Consider the following 15,364-nt stretch of genomic DNA (forward strand, 5'->3'; position numbering starts at 1 on the left):
CCTTCTGGGTATCCGAGTTCCACCAACGTCAGGTGGTTTTTGGTAGTGCTTTCAGGCACGGGTACCTCCTGCTTAGTAACCGGGTTCCAGTAACGTCAGCTGGTCCTTGGTAGTTCCATTGGCTCTTGGACCTTCGGGTAGCCATCCGAGTTCCAGTTCCATCAGCTGGTTCTCGACATTTTCTCAGCCTTCTTGTACCTTCTGCTACATTTCCAAGCTGAAGACCCTAAAGACGACGACCCGGAAGACCACCCCTAAGATGACGACGACACCAGAGACGACAACCACTGAGATGACGACCCTGGAGACGATGACCCTGAAGACCACCCCGATGACGACGACGACCCCGGAGACGACAACATGGAAGACCGAGAAGCAAAGAACAAGAGACTGCAGAACAAAGAGCAGAAGGACATTAAGCATAACACTAAACATCAGAGCAAAAGATATCTAAATTATAAGCAGAAGAAGACTAAGCAGTGTATGGGGGTGAGTCCGTTTCTCCTCGTGGTGCCCCTGGATAAAGCCTGCTGCTGCAGGCCAAACTGAACGCGGACAAATGTAACTGTTTTGTGACAGGCAGAACGGAAGGTGTAATCAAACTTTTATAGATAACAACTACAGGAATGTCTGTCACAAATAAGAATATGATGAAGAAGTAGAATATGAAGAAGAATAATAGTTGAATAAAAAGAATATGAAGAATGTAACAAAAAAAATAATAGGTAGAAGATGAAGAAGAAGATGAATAAGGTGAAGAAGAAGTTGATGTCAAAGATGCTGCTGCTGAGGATGATGAAGAAGAAAGTGTGGGAGAAGTAAAAAAGAAGGTGAAGGGCGTGGAAGTAGTGAAACATCAATATCTGACAAAATAAAAAAAAATCTTAATATAGTCAATATCTTTCTAACTCCAAACGTCTTAAAAATTTTTTTAAATTCATGCTATTCTATTTGATTGGGCTAAACCTCTATACCTTTAATATATCCTCCACCTCCCCCAATACATCCTACATTATTCTTAGTTGTTTTCCTTCATGTACAATGAACCTACAAGGAAAGAAAGGGTTTATTTTAATTCCGATATTTTCGTCCCATTGACTTGCATTGGTATCGGGTATCGGCGAGATCCGATATTTTGCCGGTATCGGCCGATCCAATCAGATACCGATACTTTCCGATATCAGAAGGTATCGCTCAACACTATTAAAGAACCAACATGTTTTTTCATTTTCCAAAGAGAAAGTGCCAAATGGATAAAGCAGCCTTATGTGCACTACAGGTACAGCTCTGACAAAAATTAAGAGACCACTGCAAAATGTCCAGTTTGTCTTATTTTTCTCTTTAAAGGAATATCTTTGAGTAAAATGTAAATTGTTCTTTTATTCTATAAACTACTGACAAGATGTCTCTGAAGTTCCAAGCAATAAATTTTGCATTTATTTTCTGAAAATGAGAAATGGTCAAAATAACAAAAAAATGCATTGCTTGAAAACCTCAAATAATGCAAAAAAAACAAGTTCATAATCATTCAGAAACAACAATACTAATGTTTTAACTCAGGAAGAGTTCAGAAATCAATATTTTTTGGAATAACCATGATTTTTAATCACATCTTTAAAGTGTCTTGGCATGCTTTCCACCAGTCTTTCACACTGCTTTTGGGTGACCTTATGCCTCTCCTGGCACGAAAATTTAAGCAGTTCTTCTTTGTTTGGTGGCTTGTGACTATCTATCTTCCTCTTGATTACATTCTATAAGTTTTCAATGGGGTTCAGGTCTGGAGATTGGGCTGGCCATGACAGGGATTTGATGTGCTGGTCCTTCATCCACACCTTGATTGACCTAGCTGTGTGGCATGGTGCATTGTCCTGCTCAAAAAACATTCCTCAGAGTTGGGGAACATTGCCTGAGCAGTTTTTCCAGGATAACCTTGTATGCGGCTTGATTCATACATCCTTCGCAAAAATTAACCTGCCCAAATCCAGCCTTGTTGAAGCATCCCCAGATCATCACCGATTCTGCACTAAATTTCACAGTGGGTGCAAGACACTGTGGCTTGTACACCTCTCCAGGTCTCCGTCTAACCATTAGACGACCAGGTGTTGGGCAAAGCCGAAAATTAGACTCATCAGAGAAGATTACCTTACTCCAGTCCTCTATGGTCCAATCCTTAGGGTCTTGGCTCTCCTTTGGTTTTCATTGATGAAAGGCTTTTTTTTAGCTTTACATGACTTGAGTCCTGCCTCTAGGAGCCTGTTAAAAACTGTTCTTGCTGTGCACTTCACCCCAGCTGCCATTTGCCATTCCTTTTGTAGGTCACTTGATGTCATCCTGCGGGTGCTGAGTGGCATTTGAATAAGATGATGGTCATTCTGGTCAGTGGAGAGTCGTTTTCACCCTCTGCCGGTCTGTAGCTTTGTTGTCCCCAATGTCTGCTGCTTGACCTTGCTGTAATGGACTGCCATATTAGAAATTTTAAGGATGGAGGCAACATGATGCTCACTGTGTCCATCTGCTAGTAAAGCCAGAATTGAGCCCTTCTTTTCCTCACTCAAGACTTTTCTTTTCAACTCCTTTGGCATGGTTAAAAGTAATTTTTTCATTCGTATTACTTTCGGGATATTACTGGCACTTGTTTTGCCATCCAGCTTGTCTTATTGCAAGAAGATTGTGAGCACCATAGCAGGGTTTTTATACTTTCCTTTGTTAAATAAGATTTGGTTCAGGTGATCAACATCATGACTACCAGGCATTACTGCTGCCGAGGGAGCTGTACACAGCAGCAAGGGAGCTGAGCAAAGCGCCGCATAACTCACCAGGTAACAACCAGGACCTGAACCATGTGACAAAGTAGGAGGTGGTCAGGGGTGAAGCCAGACGCCGGGGTGCAGAGGAGACGATAAACACAGGAGAGTAGTCAGACAAGCAAAGATCAGAGCCAGGGGATCAAGAGGTACAAAAGGGGTGAGACAGGGTATTGTCAGAAGGGAGGTCAGAGGTCAGAAGTCCAAAAGAACGAACAAGCAGAGTAAAGCACGCAGAGTATGAAAAACAATTGCAAATCGGGCACATACTCCAGGGGTCAGGCACACAGACTAGACAAAAGTAGATCCAAAGGGAAGCAAAATTAACCCTGAGAGAACAGGACATTAACCATGTCCTAACCATGACAATCACCTAATCATTAAGTAGAATGAGGTGTACTCTGGTTGGAATTCAACTGACACTGGAATGGACGGGCTGTCAGACATGTAGAGAAGCTGATTTTTATAAAATTGTGCAATGATCTCTTATTTTTTCCCTGAGTTTTCTCATTGATATCCATTAAAATTCCAATAATATTTAAAGCTGTGTTTCATGTGCATATTGCAGCACTTGAATCCATGTAATAGTAAAGTTTGGCGTCCGTACCTAATACCTACTGTTAGGGCATGGACACCGAACACGGACTTCTCCAGGAAGTCTGTGTTACTGTTCAGGTTCGGCTGCCCAAACTTAGCTGCATGACTAGAAACCTAAAAAGGAGGGCACCAACATACTCATTATTAATGGGGTCAGCCTGAGCCATGTCATAAAGACCAACAAGAAAGCAATCAAGAACAAAGAAAACATGCGCAAGAGCAGGGATCACCATAAAAAAATTACACATTTTTATTGAAGTACACAAAAACCACACATGGAGGATAAAACATTTAAGAACATGAAGTTCGAGTAATTCATACCCATCTTGGGACAGGAGCTCCAAACTACCAGCTAGCACCTATAAATAACATTTGTGGACAATATTGCCAAATATACTCTATAGCAAAATTCAGACAAAGACACTGATGCAAAAGAACAGATAATAGAGGCTTAATGGTCCAAGACAAAACCCCTGCTAGTTGGTAAGAAATAGGTTTACTATAATAAAATTCAACATAAAAACAACTGAAAAAAATCTAATTTCCAATGCCTACAGAGGTATAAAAAAGCACAGTGGGGTATTTTGCCTAATGGCAAACATAACTGAGCTAAAGATATCCTTTACCCATGACCATGTGGCTGTGGTGTATCAGTGGAAAAATGATCCAGGGTATATGCTCATAGAAAAGGACTCATTAATCAGCGGTAGTGGTGTAGAGGCAAGGTCCGGCTCCTGTCAGTCCGAAGCGTGACTTCATCAGGGAAACTTCATGCAAACACTGAACCCGAACTTTATGTAAATGTTCGGCCAAACCCACCGGACCCGAACATCCAGGGGTCCGCCCATCTCTACCCATGACACCTCATCCATTTTTTTTGTCTTAAAAGACCCTAATATAATACATTTTTTGCTCCTGTGTTGCTGAATAAATTTGTCAAGAGCTGATGATTTTTCACTGCTTAAGCATGCTACAGACTGGGTGGAATATGCAAACGCCCACGATAATTATGGGTTTAGGTTCGGAAAGAGTCTGCTCTTATTAAAAGTTATTAAATATAATCTTACCTCTTGAAAAAGTAATTTCCATATTGGAACAATTCCAACATCTATTATGTTGGGCCCACAGATTAGCCTCCTGTAATGACACCAATTTTCAGGTTGTGTTTTATTGTATAGCCTTACTACATTCAAGTATATGCATAATATGCAAACAGTAAATGGTTAAAAAATTGTCAGAGGCAATATCTATCAAGAATAGGGACAAGAGAGTATCACAGAAAAAGAATACAAAAATACTCCTACAGTTCTTCATTGGAAATAGTTTTCCTTTACTCTATGTTGAGATAGAGACATTTTTAGGGGAAAAATAGGTAGCACTAATGTGAACAGAGCCCATAGTCCAACATATCATATTGACATCAATGAGGCTAGATAGTGCTACTGTTGGTATCGACAACACAGAACACCTTGCCTGAAACCCTAATAGAGAAGAGCATAAAAAGCAAAAGCTCAAAGCTTCCCGCATCACAAGTCTTTTCTGAGTAATTGGACTTTCTTGGGTAAATGCTTACCTGACATCCTGCTCCTCTTTCAAAAAACCATTCCCAAAATTATCATGTATGGATACACATGTGTAATGATCTTCCAAGATTCTGGAACAGAAATATTTCAAATATAATAATATGACTATAATACATTTATACAGAAAATACTTTCCAAAATCATACCCAGACTTGGTAAACTGATTCCTATCGTCATCCCATATGTATCGCATTTTCTGCACTCGTATGTATCGGACCTATTGAAAAAACATACAACGATGAAATGTAATTTTTGTCAATGTATTCTTTGAATAAAGCAGTACAAACCTTTGTGGGTGCAGTCTGAGGCTATGTGCGCACATTGACTATTTGCTTGCAGAAATTTCTGCAAGGTTTCTGCATCTCTTGGCAGGAAAAACGATGTGGAAAAAAGTTGCATTTTTGGTGCGTTATTGCCGTATTTGTGTATACGGTTTCTGTATGTGTTTTTGTTCAGCAATGAATGCTTTTTTGAGCTAAAATAAAGATATTTTAAAAAAAATTTTTGTGATGTAATTTCAACACCACCTTTTTCATGCTGATGCAGTAGTAGGGCTTGGTGTCAGCAGCTGTCATTTAAAACCTAGCTCTAGGTTTAGTAATGAAAAGGTGTCAGCCCAAAACCCACGTTACTAAGCCGATAAGTAAACACAAACACACACACACAAAAAAACACACACATTGTCACCAGCCTATGTAGGAGCGTTAACAGAATGAACGCACATAGGCTGTAAACAGAGAGCAAAAGTTTTAAAGAAAAAAGATGAAAAAAAAATTGTGTGGGCTTCTGCGTAATTTTAATAACCAACAAAGGGAAAGCCGACAGCTGAGGACTGTTGTTAATATTCTGGGAAGGAGTTGTCAGTTATAAAGGTTCCCAGGCTATTAATATCAGCTCATAGCTGTTTGCTTAGATTTTACTGTCTAGTTTACAGGGGGACCCAAGAAAAAAATTGACATAGGGTCCCCCTATAAAATCTAACTGGGAAAGGCTAGGCAGACAGCCCTGTAGCGGTGGCATTAGTGGTGTGACTTCTTTCAAAGACAGCTGGCGATACACTGACAGGAGGTAATTGCTCCCTCAGTATATCACTGAGCTGCCGTGAGAGTTCACCGGAGTTCATCAGCTGATCAGCTCCGGTGATCTCCCTTATGGCACCACTGCTGCATGGGAAAGTTCTCATGCAGCAGTGCTATAAGTGAGAGCATTGGAGCTGATGAACTCTGGTGAATTTTCACAGCAGCTCAGTGATATACTGCGAGAGCGATTACCTCCTGTCAGTGTATCTCCGGTGGCTGGGTCCTACACGTGAGATCGCCGTGGGACACCTGAGATTATGTGGACTACGGCGGACAGGTGAGTATATGTTGTTTTATTATTTTACATTATTTCTAGGTCTCCCATCAGCAGCACCTGCTGTCACTGTTATCAGTGACAGCAGACGTAGCCCGATGGGATCAGTAGCTTCATCGGCCTGCTGACCTGCGGTAAGCTTTTTACCGCATGTCACCGCTGCAGGTCACAGGCACAGCTGCAGGGGTCACGCTGACATCTGCCATCATGATCACGTAGTGCTCTGACAACAGTCTGCAGTAGCATTACCGCGGGTCGCAGTCACAGCTGCGGGGTCACGTTGACATCTGACAGCATTACCCCGCAGAGCTCTGACCGACGGTCTTACTGGTGGTAGCATTACCACCGATAAGAACTACCGTGCCAGTGTTTCCCATGCTGTCACACAGATGACAGCATGGGAAACATCATAGGAAGCCGGTAAAACACAAAAAAAACTCAGCAAATCCGCAAACATTTTTATCCTGAGTTTTTGCTGAGGATTTGACTGACTCAATTGAAGTCAATGGGTGAAAAATGCTGCAGAAACACAAAAATATTTGACACGCTGCAGAAACAAACACACTGCAAATACTCAAGGAAAATTACTGATCATGTGCACACTTCATGATTATCATTGAATTAGCTTGCATAAGGATTCCATAGTGTTTTTGTCCCATTTCCGCGGGGAAAAAACGCAGCAAAAATGCATCAAAAACACACTGTGTGCACATAGCCTGAGAATGAAGATACAAGGGAAATGTAGTAGACTTGAAAAGTTTCATAAAGTCTAAACCACAGTGTACATAATATCCAAACTGTAGTTTCAGAACCATATACCTACATAGTTGCAGTGTTACTAAGAACTGTGTTATTTAAATGCACTTGTGCTTTTTACTCATTTAGCTACAGCAGAGTTTATGTTCATTTTGCTTGTAGCAAAGAAGAAATTGGATTTTCAATTGTGGATCGATTTAATAAAAAACATCGGCAGCAATTGTACACAATAAATGAGCAGCACAGGTTAAATTTTCTTGACTGTACAAGTTAAATACAAGCTACAGCTTTTCCTGTGGTCTTTTATTATTTACAAGTGGTTATATCCAAATGAATGTGTAAATTAGGAAGCAGATCTTTACATTTACACACTTAGTTACACCTAATCACTCATGTATAATAGGGTTAACCTACATCTCATCTAGTTCCTGTTCACACACTTATTATTCCTTTAATTGTAGGTCAGAGCAAAGCTGAAAACAAGAAACTCTGTGTAAAGAAAAAGATAGAATTATTCTGGCCCAACCGCTTTATCGTAGGCCCTGAACAGTCAGAACATCAATGCAGATTCTATGTATCGTCATTTACTGCAAATGCAAATTCTAGGAAACATGCTTAGTTCTAGGTCTGCAGAAGTCCACAAATTTACATCACAAACACCCACATGAGCCCAGAAACAATCCATGAGCAATGCAAACAGTATGAATGGTAATTATAGATACACTCCTGAGTGCTTTTATTAATATTTTGCTGTTTAACGCTGATTCATGTGGTCTGACCACCGGATGAATGGAGTATAGACTGGTTCCTGCATTCTGAACATCCATTTTCTGCTCTACAATGCTGCAGCCAGGGCCGGACTGGCCATCTGGCAATTCTGGCAAATGCCAGAAGGGCCTATCTAATGTGGGCTGCCTTGTCTGCTAAACTGTTAACAGAATCGGTGTTCTCAAGACAACCATACTGTTAAGCGTTGTGATGAAGCACAAAGTAGGTGACTGTCAATTACCACAGCAGGCTTCTGGCATCATTACAAATATTGGTCTTGTAGTAAATCTTGCTTTCCTCCATCCAGGGTAATAGTAAGTTGTTTGCGCGTTTTTTTTTTTTGTGCAGATTTTTTGCGTTTTTTTTCCGGAGCTTCCCAATGCATTAAATAGCAGGAAATCTGCAAAAAACCTGCTAAATTAATGAACATGCTGCGTTTTTTACCACAATAGGTTTTTTCGCGAAAAAAATGCAACATGTGCAGCAAAAAAACACAAAAAATCCGGAACGTGTGCACACAACCTTAGCCTTTCTAATAGCTCATTACATAGCAAAATCTGAAAAAGCAGCAGCCAATTTGTGAAGCAGACAATAGGGCTCCAGAGCAGAGGAACAGTGGCAACAGACTATGTTAACTATACATATCCTGTGTATAGTCAAGATTTCAGTTTAGACTGAAGAATTGCTTTAAATAAGACCTGTTACTGGATCAAAAGTTGACTCATTTTATTTCCATGCTCCCTGAGTATACATACTTTTTTAAAATCAGTCATACAGCTCCAGAGATACAGGCCTTTTAATTTAGTGCTAATTTTCATGTGCTTTACAAGAAGATCCTCTGGGGCGTGTCTTTAGGTTGCTCTGTATTACTATGTGAGAAACACCTCCTTGGTAAAGACCATGGCTGTTTTTTTTTTAAATGTATACTCACGAGAGCAGCGGGAACAATAAATGGCCACATTTGACCTGTCCACTTGTTCCTGAAACAAATTCATGACTGTATGACCCTTATGGCATAGCGCATTGTTCTACTACAAGCACCCTTCTCCCATAGAAAAATAGCTGCCATGAAGAGATGAACTTGGGCAGCCATAATACTCAAGTAAGCCATACTGTCTATCTTTCCATCCTGTCTGTCGCTCTCAAAAGTGCTCTGCCGAGTGGCACGCTGAACCTCCTAGCCCCTACGTGCATTTCGCGTGTGCTTCACGCACACAGACCCAGGCCATATGTACATGGCGTAGGGTGGTTGGAATTTATATATTTTTATTGTTATAACGGTGTGAAACACTGATGGCGTCTGAACTATGACAGATCCATGGTCCAGTTTTTTGTGTTAGCCTTGTCATTGTATTGGCAGGATTGCATTGAATTGTATGCATACACTTTGATATAACTGGCCCAATATACATGCTTTGCCCTCTCACTGTATAATAGGAAATATTGAATTCTCATAATCCTATTTGTTTCTATGGCTAATTGGCAATAGCAGCATATTGTTTCAGTAGCTTATGATTATATATTTTCTAGCAATCCAACACCGCTGCATGTGCACTAATCACACAGATTATTCCCTGTGTATTGATTATGTGTCTTGCTCTAATTGACCTCATTTTGGAATATTTTTTTTTGGCTTGTTTGAGGCACCTTGTTTACTGTTTATTTATGTATTTATATGTATTTTTAACATTTGCAATAAAGATATTTAGCATTTTAATATTTTTATGTGATACTTCTTTGACCACAGTCCAATTAACTGTGGGATTAGTATGTTGTAGCATGGTGGAACATAAGTCTGGATTTATCTGACCAGGGAATGTTTTTCCACTACTCCATGATCCATTTTTTGTACTCATTTTGCCCACTTAAATCTTGACTTTCTGGTCCTCTTAAAAAAATAAAAACATTTGAACTTGAAGTAGTGTCAGAAATGTCAGGTCAATCAGAACATATACGGTAGTTTTATGTAGGTAATTTATATGCTAGAGGATTCCAAGAATTGTCTCAAACTTACCAGTAGGTTAGGTTTAATCACTGCCTTATTAATGACTGAATCCACATCATGAGTCGCAGCACTGAAAGACTTGTATTCCGAGGCAGATAGCTGAATTGAAAGCACTTTTTTCCATGTATGTTCTTTGAAAGCATCCTGCAGAAATACAGCAATAGATTAATTCAAAGTATAATTTCACCCAGTACAAAACACCAACAACTGGAACTACCAGTAGGTCTGATCACTGTTTATCCATTTTAAATATTCCCATCAATCTCAGAAAGCAACATAACCTGTATGGCAGGCACGGTACTGCATACGGAACGTGCCTCTGACTGTGGAGCCCATATGACAAAAGCCAATAAAATACTGTCAGTGCCCAGTTCCCCTTCCCCCCCCTCACACCACTTCTCTTGGCGTTGCACTAATTGGGATGCCCTGCCGGCCAGAAGCGGGAAGGTTCCAATGGACACACCTACAGAGGTTAAATTCAGGTGTCCGGGCCAATAACTCCCTCTTTCCCCAGGCGGACACCTGGAAGCTTTTGTCCCACCCTCCCTCCCTCCCTTATAGATGTCATTGGGGTGTGAATTGCCATACTAATTGGCGGATAGATGTAAACGTTTTTAAAAAAATAATAATAATAATAGACTTAATGATTATGTATATATAACTAACCATTGCTAACGTTACTAAGTCACAGCAGAAGAAGCGGAGGAGGGCAAAGGTTTGTAACTGCCCAATGGTCAACTCGCCTGTCGATTGGGAACAGGAGCTCGACAACGAGCCGCCCATTATAAAATGTAATAGCCTTTTTTCTGCTTATGTAATTAATAAACTGTGACCGACCTGTTCAACCCACCTAGGACTGTCTGTGTTTCATTACGGGATTGGTGGGTGGGGGGTTAAGGCACTGTTGACGACACACAGGTCTCCACAGCCTGCTCATTCGAGTGCCTATTGCCCCTTCTCATATCCTCCACACATACACCTTCCCCCACCCACTCCATTAAGAGATCGGAAACACCACCAACAGAAACACCTGAATTGCTGTTTTTTGGTTGCTGTACTGCTCCCAAAAAAAGTCAATAAAAAAATATTAACTTCACATGTACCTCAAAATGGAATCAGTAAAAATGATACATCAATTCACAGAGGTTGTCCACTGATGTAAACTGAAAAACTTATAGGTCTCAAAAAATGTAAACACAGAATCAATTATTTAATTATTAATCAAATTAGGACAAGAAAATAAAAACACAAAAATGAAAAAAAAATCACCTGCCATAAATGGTTGATCAATATCAGCTGTGAGTGGTGACGTCATTCAGGTTGCCTCAGTTCATAGTCTAACCGTAGGGCAGATGTGGTCCCTAGTAATAGGGGATTAAAACAGAGAGTTCTATCTGCACCACGTAATGGGACATTCCCTTGTTTAAGTTGTCATCAATGCTCTAATGTGTCTAAGGGGGACTCTTTTACGCATCCGCGTTCTGGTAAAAGATTCCCGATTAAGGGACATTTCACGTGCAATTCTTCCTTTGTTGTGTATTTGATAAAGTGTCCTTACGGTCTCGGATATGTGGGGGAAACAACCCAGCATATCCGGGACCGCATTTCTCAACACAAATCCACTATAAGGTGTGGTAGGACACTCCTTCCGATTTCAGCTCACTTTGCGCAGAGTAACCACAATGTGGCTCAATTAAAGTATCAAGTGATAGATCATGTCCCAATTGCTAGGAGGGGAGGCGATAGGGTTAAAAAAATTGAAGGAGCGTGAATCCTTTTGGATCTACACGCTGCAAACCCTGTCTCCATATGGCCTCAATAGAGAATATGAGGTCTCCTATTGAATGAATTTAATTTTCAAGTCAGTTGTATGGTCCTTCATACCAGATTAATACAAATTTTGGTCATGTCTGAATATAACATACTAGCTATTGAACCCATTCTACGCCTGGGTGGCGAGCATTTATATTGGTATATGGTCTCCATCCTGGTATGTGCTGCTCCCATCTTGCTCCCCCATCCTGTCATGTGCTACTCCATCCTGCGTTCCCATCCTGTCATGTGCTGCTCCATCCTGCGTCCCCATCCTGTCATGTGCTGCTCCATCCTGCGTCCCCATCCTGTCATGTGCTGCTCCATCCTGCGTCCCCATCCTGTCATGTGCTGCTCCATCCTGCGTCCCCATCCTGTCATGTGCTGCTCCATCCTGCGTCCCCATCCTGTCATGTGCTGCTCCATCCTGCGTCCCCATCCTGTCATGTGCTTCTCCATCCTGCGCCCCCATCCTGTTATGTGGTGCTCCCATCCTGCGCAACCATTCTGTCATGTTCTGCTCCCATCCTGTGCCCCCATTCTGTTGTAATGTGCTGCACCCATTCTGCCTGTTCCTGTTTCCATTCTGCCATATGTTGCTCCCATCTTTCTCTCTCCGGCTGTGCTGCCCGAGTGCGGCTGTGCTGAGTGCGGCTGTGCTGCCCGAGTGCGGCTGTGCTGAGTGCGGCTGTGCTGAGTGCGGCTGTGCTGCCTGAGTGCGGCTGTGCTGCGAGTGCAGCTATACTGAGCGCGGCTGTACTGTCTGAATGCAGCTATACTGAGCGCGGCTGTACTGTCTGAGTGCAGCTATACTGAGCGCGGCTGTACTGCGTGAGTGCGGCTGTACTGCGTGAGTGCGGCTGTACTGCATGAGTGTGGCTGTACTGCATGAGTGTGGCTGTACTGCGTGAGTGCGGGCGAGTGTGGCTGTACTGTGTGAGTGTGGCTGTACTTACTGCCTGAGTGTGGCGCTGGCTATAATGGATACAGCACCCCTGCAGCCAGCATAGCGAGGGCTGACTCCGCCCACTCGCATCACTGGTCACATGCTGGTGACATCATAGAAGGTCCTGGAGCTCCGCTGGGCTCTACATCTACCCTGACCGGAGCTGCAGAGCACGGAGCCCCCATGGCCGCTATATTATGGGGGATACACGGGTGTGTGGAGCCCCCATGGCCAGTATGTTAGGGGGGGATAAGTAAGTTCGGCTGCATCACTCTTGTCCAGACTGCGCAGGCGCGGTGCATTGTGCTTGCGCAGTCTATAAAGGCTTCAGACAGAGTGACGCTCCCACCGTTATATTATAGATGTTGGAATCACATTCTGGACTGTTTTACTCCTCTGTGCATATTCAACTTTTTGGTCAGTTCATGGACTGGTATTGAAGTCCTCCTGTGAATTTTATGAACAATAGTTTAAATTTATACTAAACACGTCATCACACATACTTTTCACATGTATCTCATATATGTACATAGAATGCGGATAGATTACGGTGATAGTTAAACACCATTGCTTTAAATTGTCTTCTTTTCTCTCCTTCCACAGTATACAAGTGGGAACTAGAGTCCGAGCACCATTAACATTGCGCATGCGCACAACATCGGCTTTTTCCGGCATTTTCGTCTTTCCCCGGACCTCACGAGCGCTCCCATCACATGTTCTCCACTTAACTCTCACCCGGAAGCACTAATGCGGGTATGAGCACCGGAAGAGGGTAAAAAGCCGGCAACACGCTGCCTCTCACATATGCCTTCCTGACAGCGGTCACACATTCTATCCCGGACCTCAGCACCGAGTACTGTATACATCTGCGACTTGAGTTCAAAGTATTTTTTCATGCGCTCTTTGCGAGAGATATGAAAATCTTTGGACATGCAAGTTATCTTACTTTGTAGTGTGCCATGTGCAAATAATGAATATCTGTTCCTACAGTGGGTTCTCTATTTCCTGCTCATCGCATTTGCAAGTATAGCATTTTCTCTTAAGTTACACATGGGGATTTGCTATAGGATCACTTATAATTAACACAGGTTCTATGGGGTTGAACGTTTTCTCTATATATAATCACAATCCTAGTATATATATATGGGCTATTTGTTTATAAGGTTCTTTTTATTTTCTCCATTATGATATATGAGTGATATAAGGTCAAATCACACAGTCAATTATGACGTGCTTCTCTGGATTGCCGTTAGTCAAGTGTATAGGTCTTTTCATTGTTTATTTTGTGATGCTCTTCTGATTTATGCGGCATGTGATTATTATGTGATTACTCACACGGTGGATTAGATATATTATTGATACACTATGAGGAGACATGCTATACAATGCTTTCTTCCCCTTTTGTTATGATGTTCATTTATTTTTCCATTTAAGTTCTACTTGTTACAGAAGGACCGAAATCTCTTGAAAAAGGCTGATTAGCCGAAACGTTGAGAAAATGTGATACATGTCCGTTAAAAATTTGCAGAACTTTTTCGTATATGGAATCCCACCGTTGAAATACATTTTGGGAAATAAGGAATAATAAACAAGAGTTCAATATCTCAAAAACTGTAGTGTGCCGGAGTTTCTTTATATATTATTGTTTTTTTCCAGAGCACCTCCTATAAATTAAGTGAGCACCTTCTTCATCGTAACATTTTTAACTGTAGTGACGTCAGCACTCTTCACAGCAGCCCGATTCACACACCACTGTCAGTGTGTTCCAGCTGGTGTGCTGAGCGGTTACATTACTCATGTCACTGCTCAATACACCATCCAGGTGTAAAAAAGTTGGGGATCGTTGTGGGATGTGGGATGGATTCACGGCGGAGTCCTTTGGATTATTGAAATGTTTAAAGGTAATAAATGGGTAAAGGAGGGTCGGGAGTGATTTTTACAATAAAAGGATTTTTCTGTGTGTGTAATGGGGGTGTCTGATGCCTCTCCATTACTAACCCCTGGGCTTGATGTCAGCGAGCATGGTCCGTGTGCCGTGCAATCTTTTCCGCTCACCTCCTGACTTGCATTGATGAGTCTCGGCTGTTTTATGTGGCCATATGCAGCTTGCTGCAATTTTTTCCTTACCCCAATTCCAGGTGAGTAAAAGCTCATATATGAACACTGCCTCATTGAATAACATTGTTGCAAGTGCAATGCGATTTTTTCTCACATTGCACTCGGCGATTTTATACACAAATGTGAGCGTACCCTAATAGAAACACGTCACCACTTCTGCATTTTTCACCCATTCCTGATTTTGGCTTACAAATACTGATGTAAAATACTGACCAAATACTGAACGTATCAACATGGCAACATAGGTCCATTTTTCATTAGAGTCAAGGATCAAAATTACTTTAACAAGTTTATGGGTCTGTGAAAATCATGGACAGTACATGGATGGCATCAGTTTGCAATATGTGTTGTAAGTGAATAACAGGGTAATGGATTGGATAGGCCTGCACAGCATTTGGCCCGCAGGCAGCATGTTGCCCACCAAAGGATCCTTTGCTGCCCACAGAGAGGCGAGAGATTCCAGTTCTCATCTTCTTAAACCCAAATGTATTTCTAGCTTTGAAATATGAATATATTTAAGTACATGAGCTCTGGGAAAGGGGAAGAAGAGCGCTCACCCTGACGTGCAGCTATATGATAAGGTTATCACGCTGCTGACCTCATCACACTGCTGCTGTCAACA

General features: G+C 41.8%; 1 protein-coding gene across 1 annotated transcript in view; it reads right to left on the reverse strand.

Moving 5' to 3' along the window:
* LOC138638129 (probable cation-transporting ATPase 13A4) overlaps positions 1 to 15,364 on the reverse strand; it is a 285,554-nt gene that overhangs the window by 180,901 nt on the left and 89,289 nt on the right. The window contains exons 3-6 of the mRNA XM_069727162.1: positions 9,876 to 10,010; positions 5,131 to 5,201; positions 4,975 to 5,055; positions 4,469 to 4,538 (exon numbers count right to left, since the gene is read on the reverse strand). Of these exons, the coding sequence (XP_069583263.1) occupies positions 4,469 to 4,538; positions 4,975 to 5,055; positions 5,131 to 5,201; positions 9,876 to 10,010 (357 nt within the window). The remainder of the gene's footprint in view (positions 1 to 4,468; positions 4,539 to 4,974; positions 5,056 to 5,130; positions 5,202 to 9,875; positions 10,011 to 15,364) is intronic.

The sequence above is a fragment of the Ranitomeya imitator genome, chromosome 5 (genome assembly GCF_032444005.1).
Source record: "Ranitomeya imitator isolate aRanImi1 chromosome 5, aRanImi1.pri, whole genome shotgun sequence".
NCBI classification, from domain to species: Eukaryota; Metazoa; Chordata; class Amphibia; order Anura; family Dendrobatidae; genus Ranitomeya; species Ranitomeya imitator.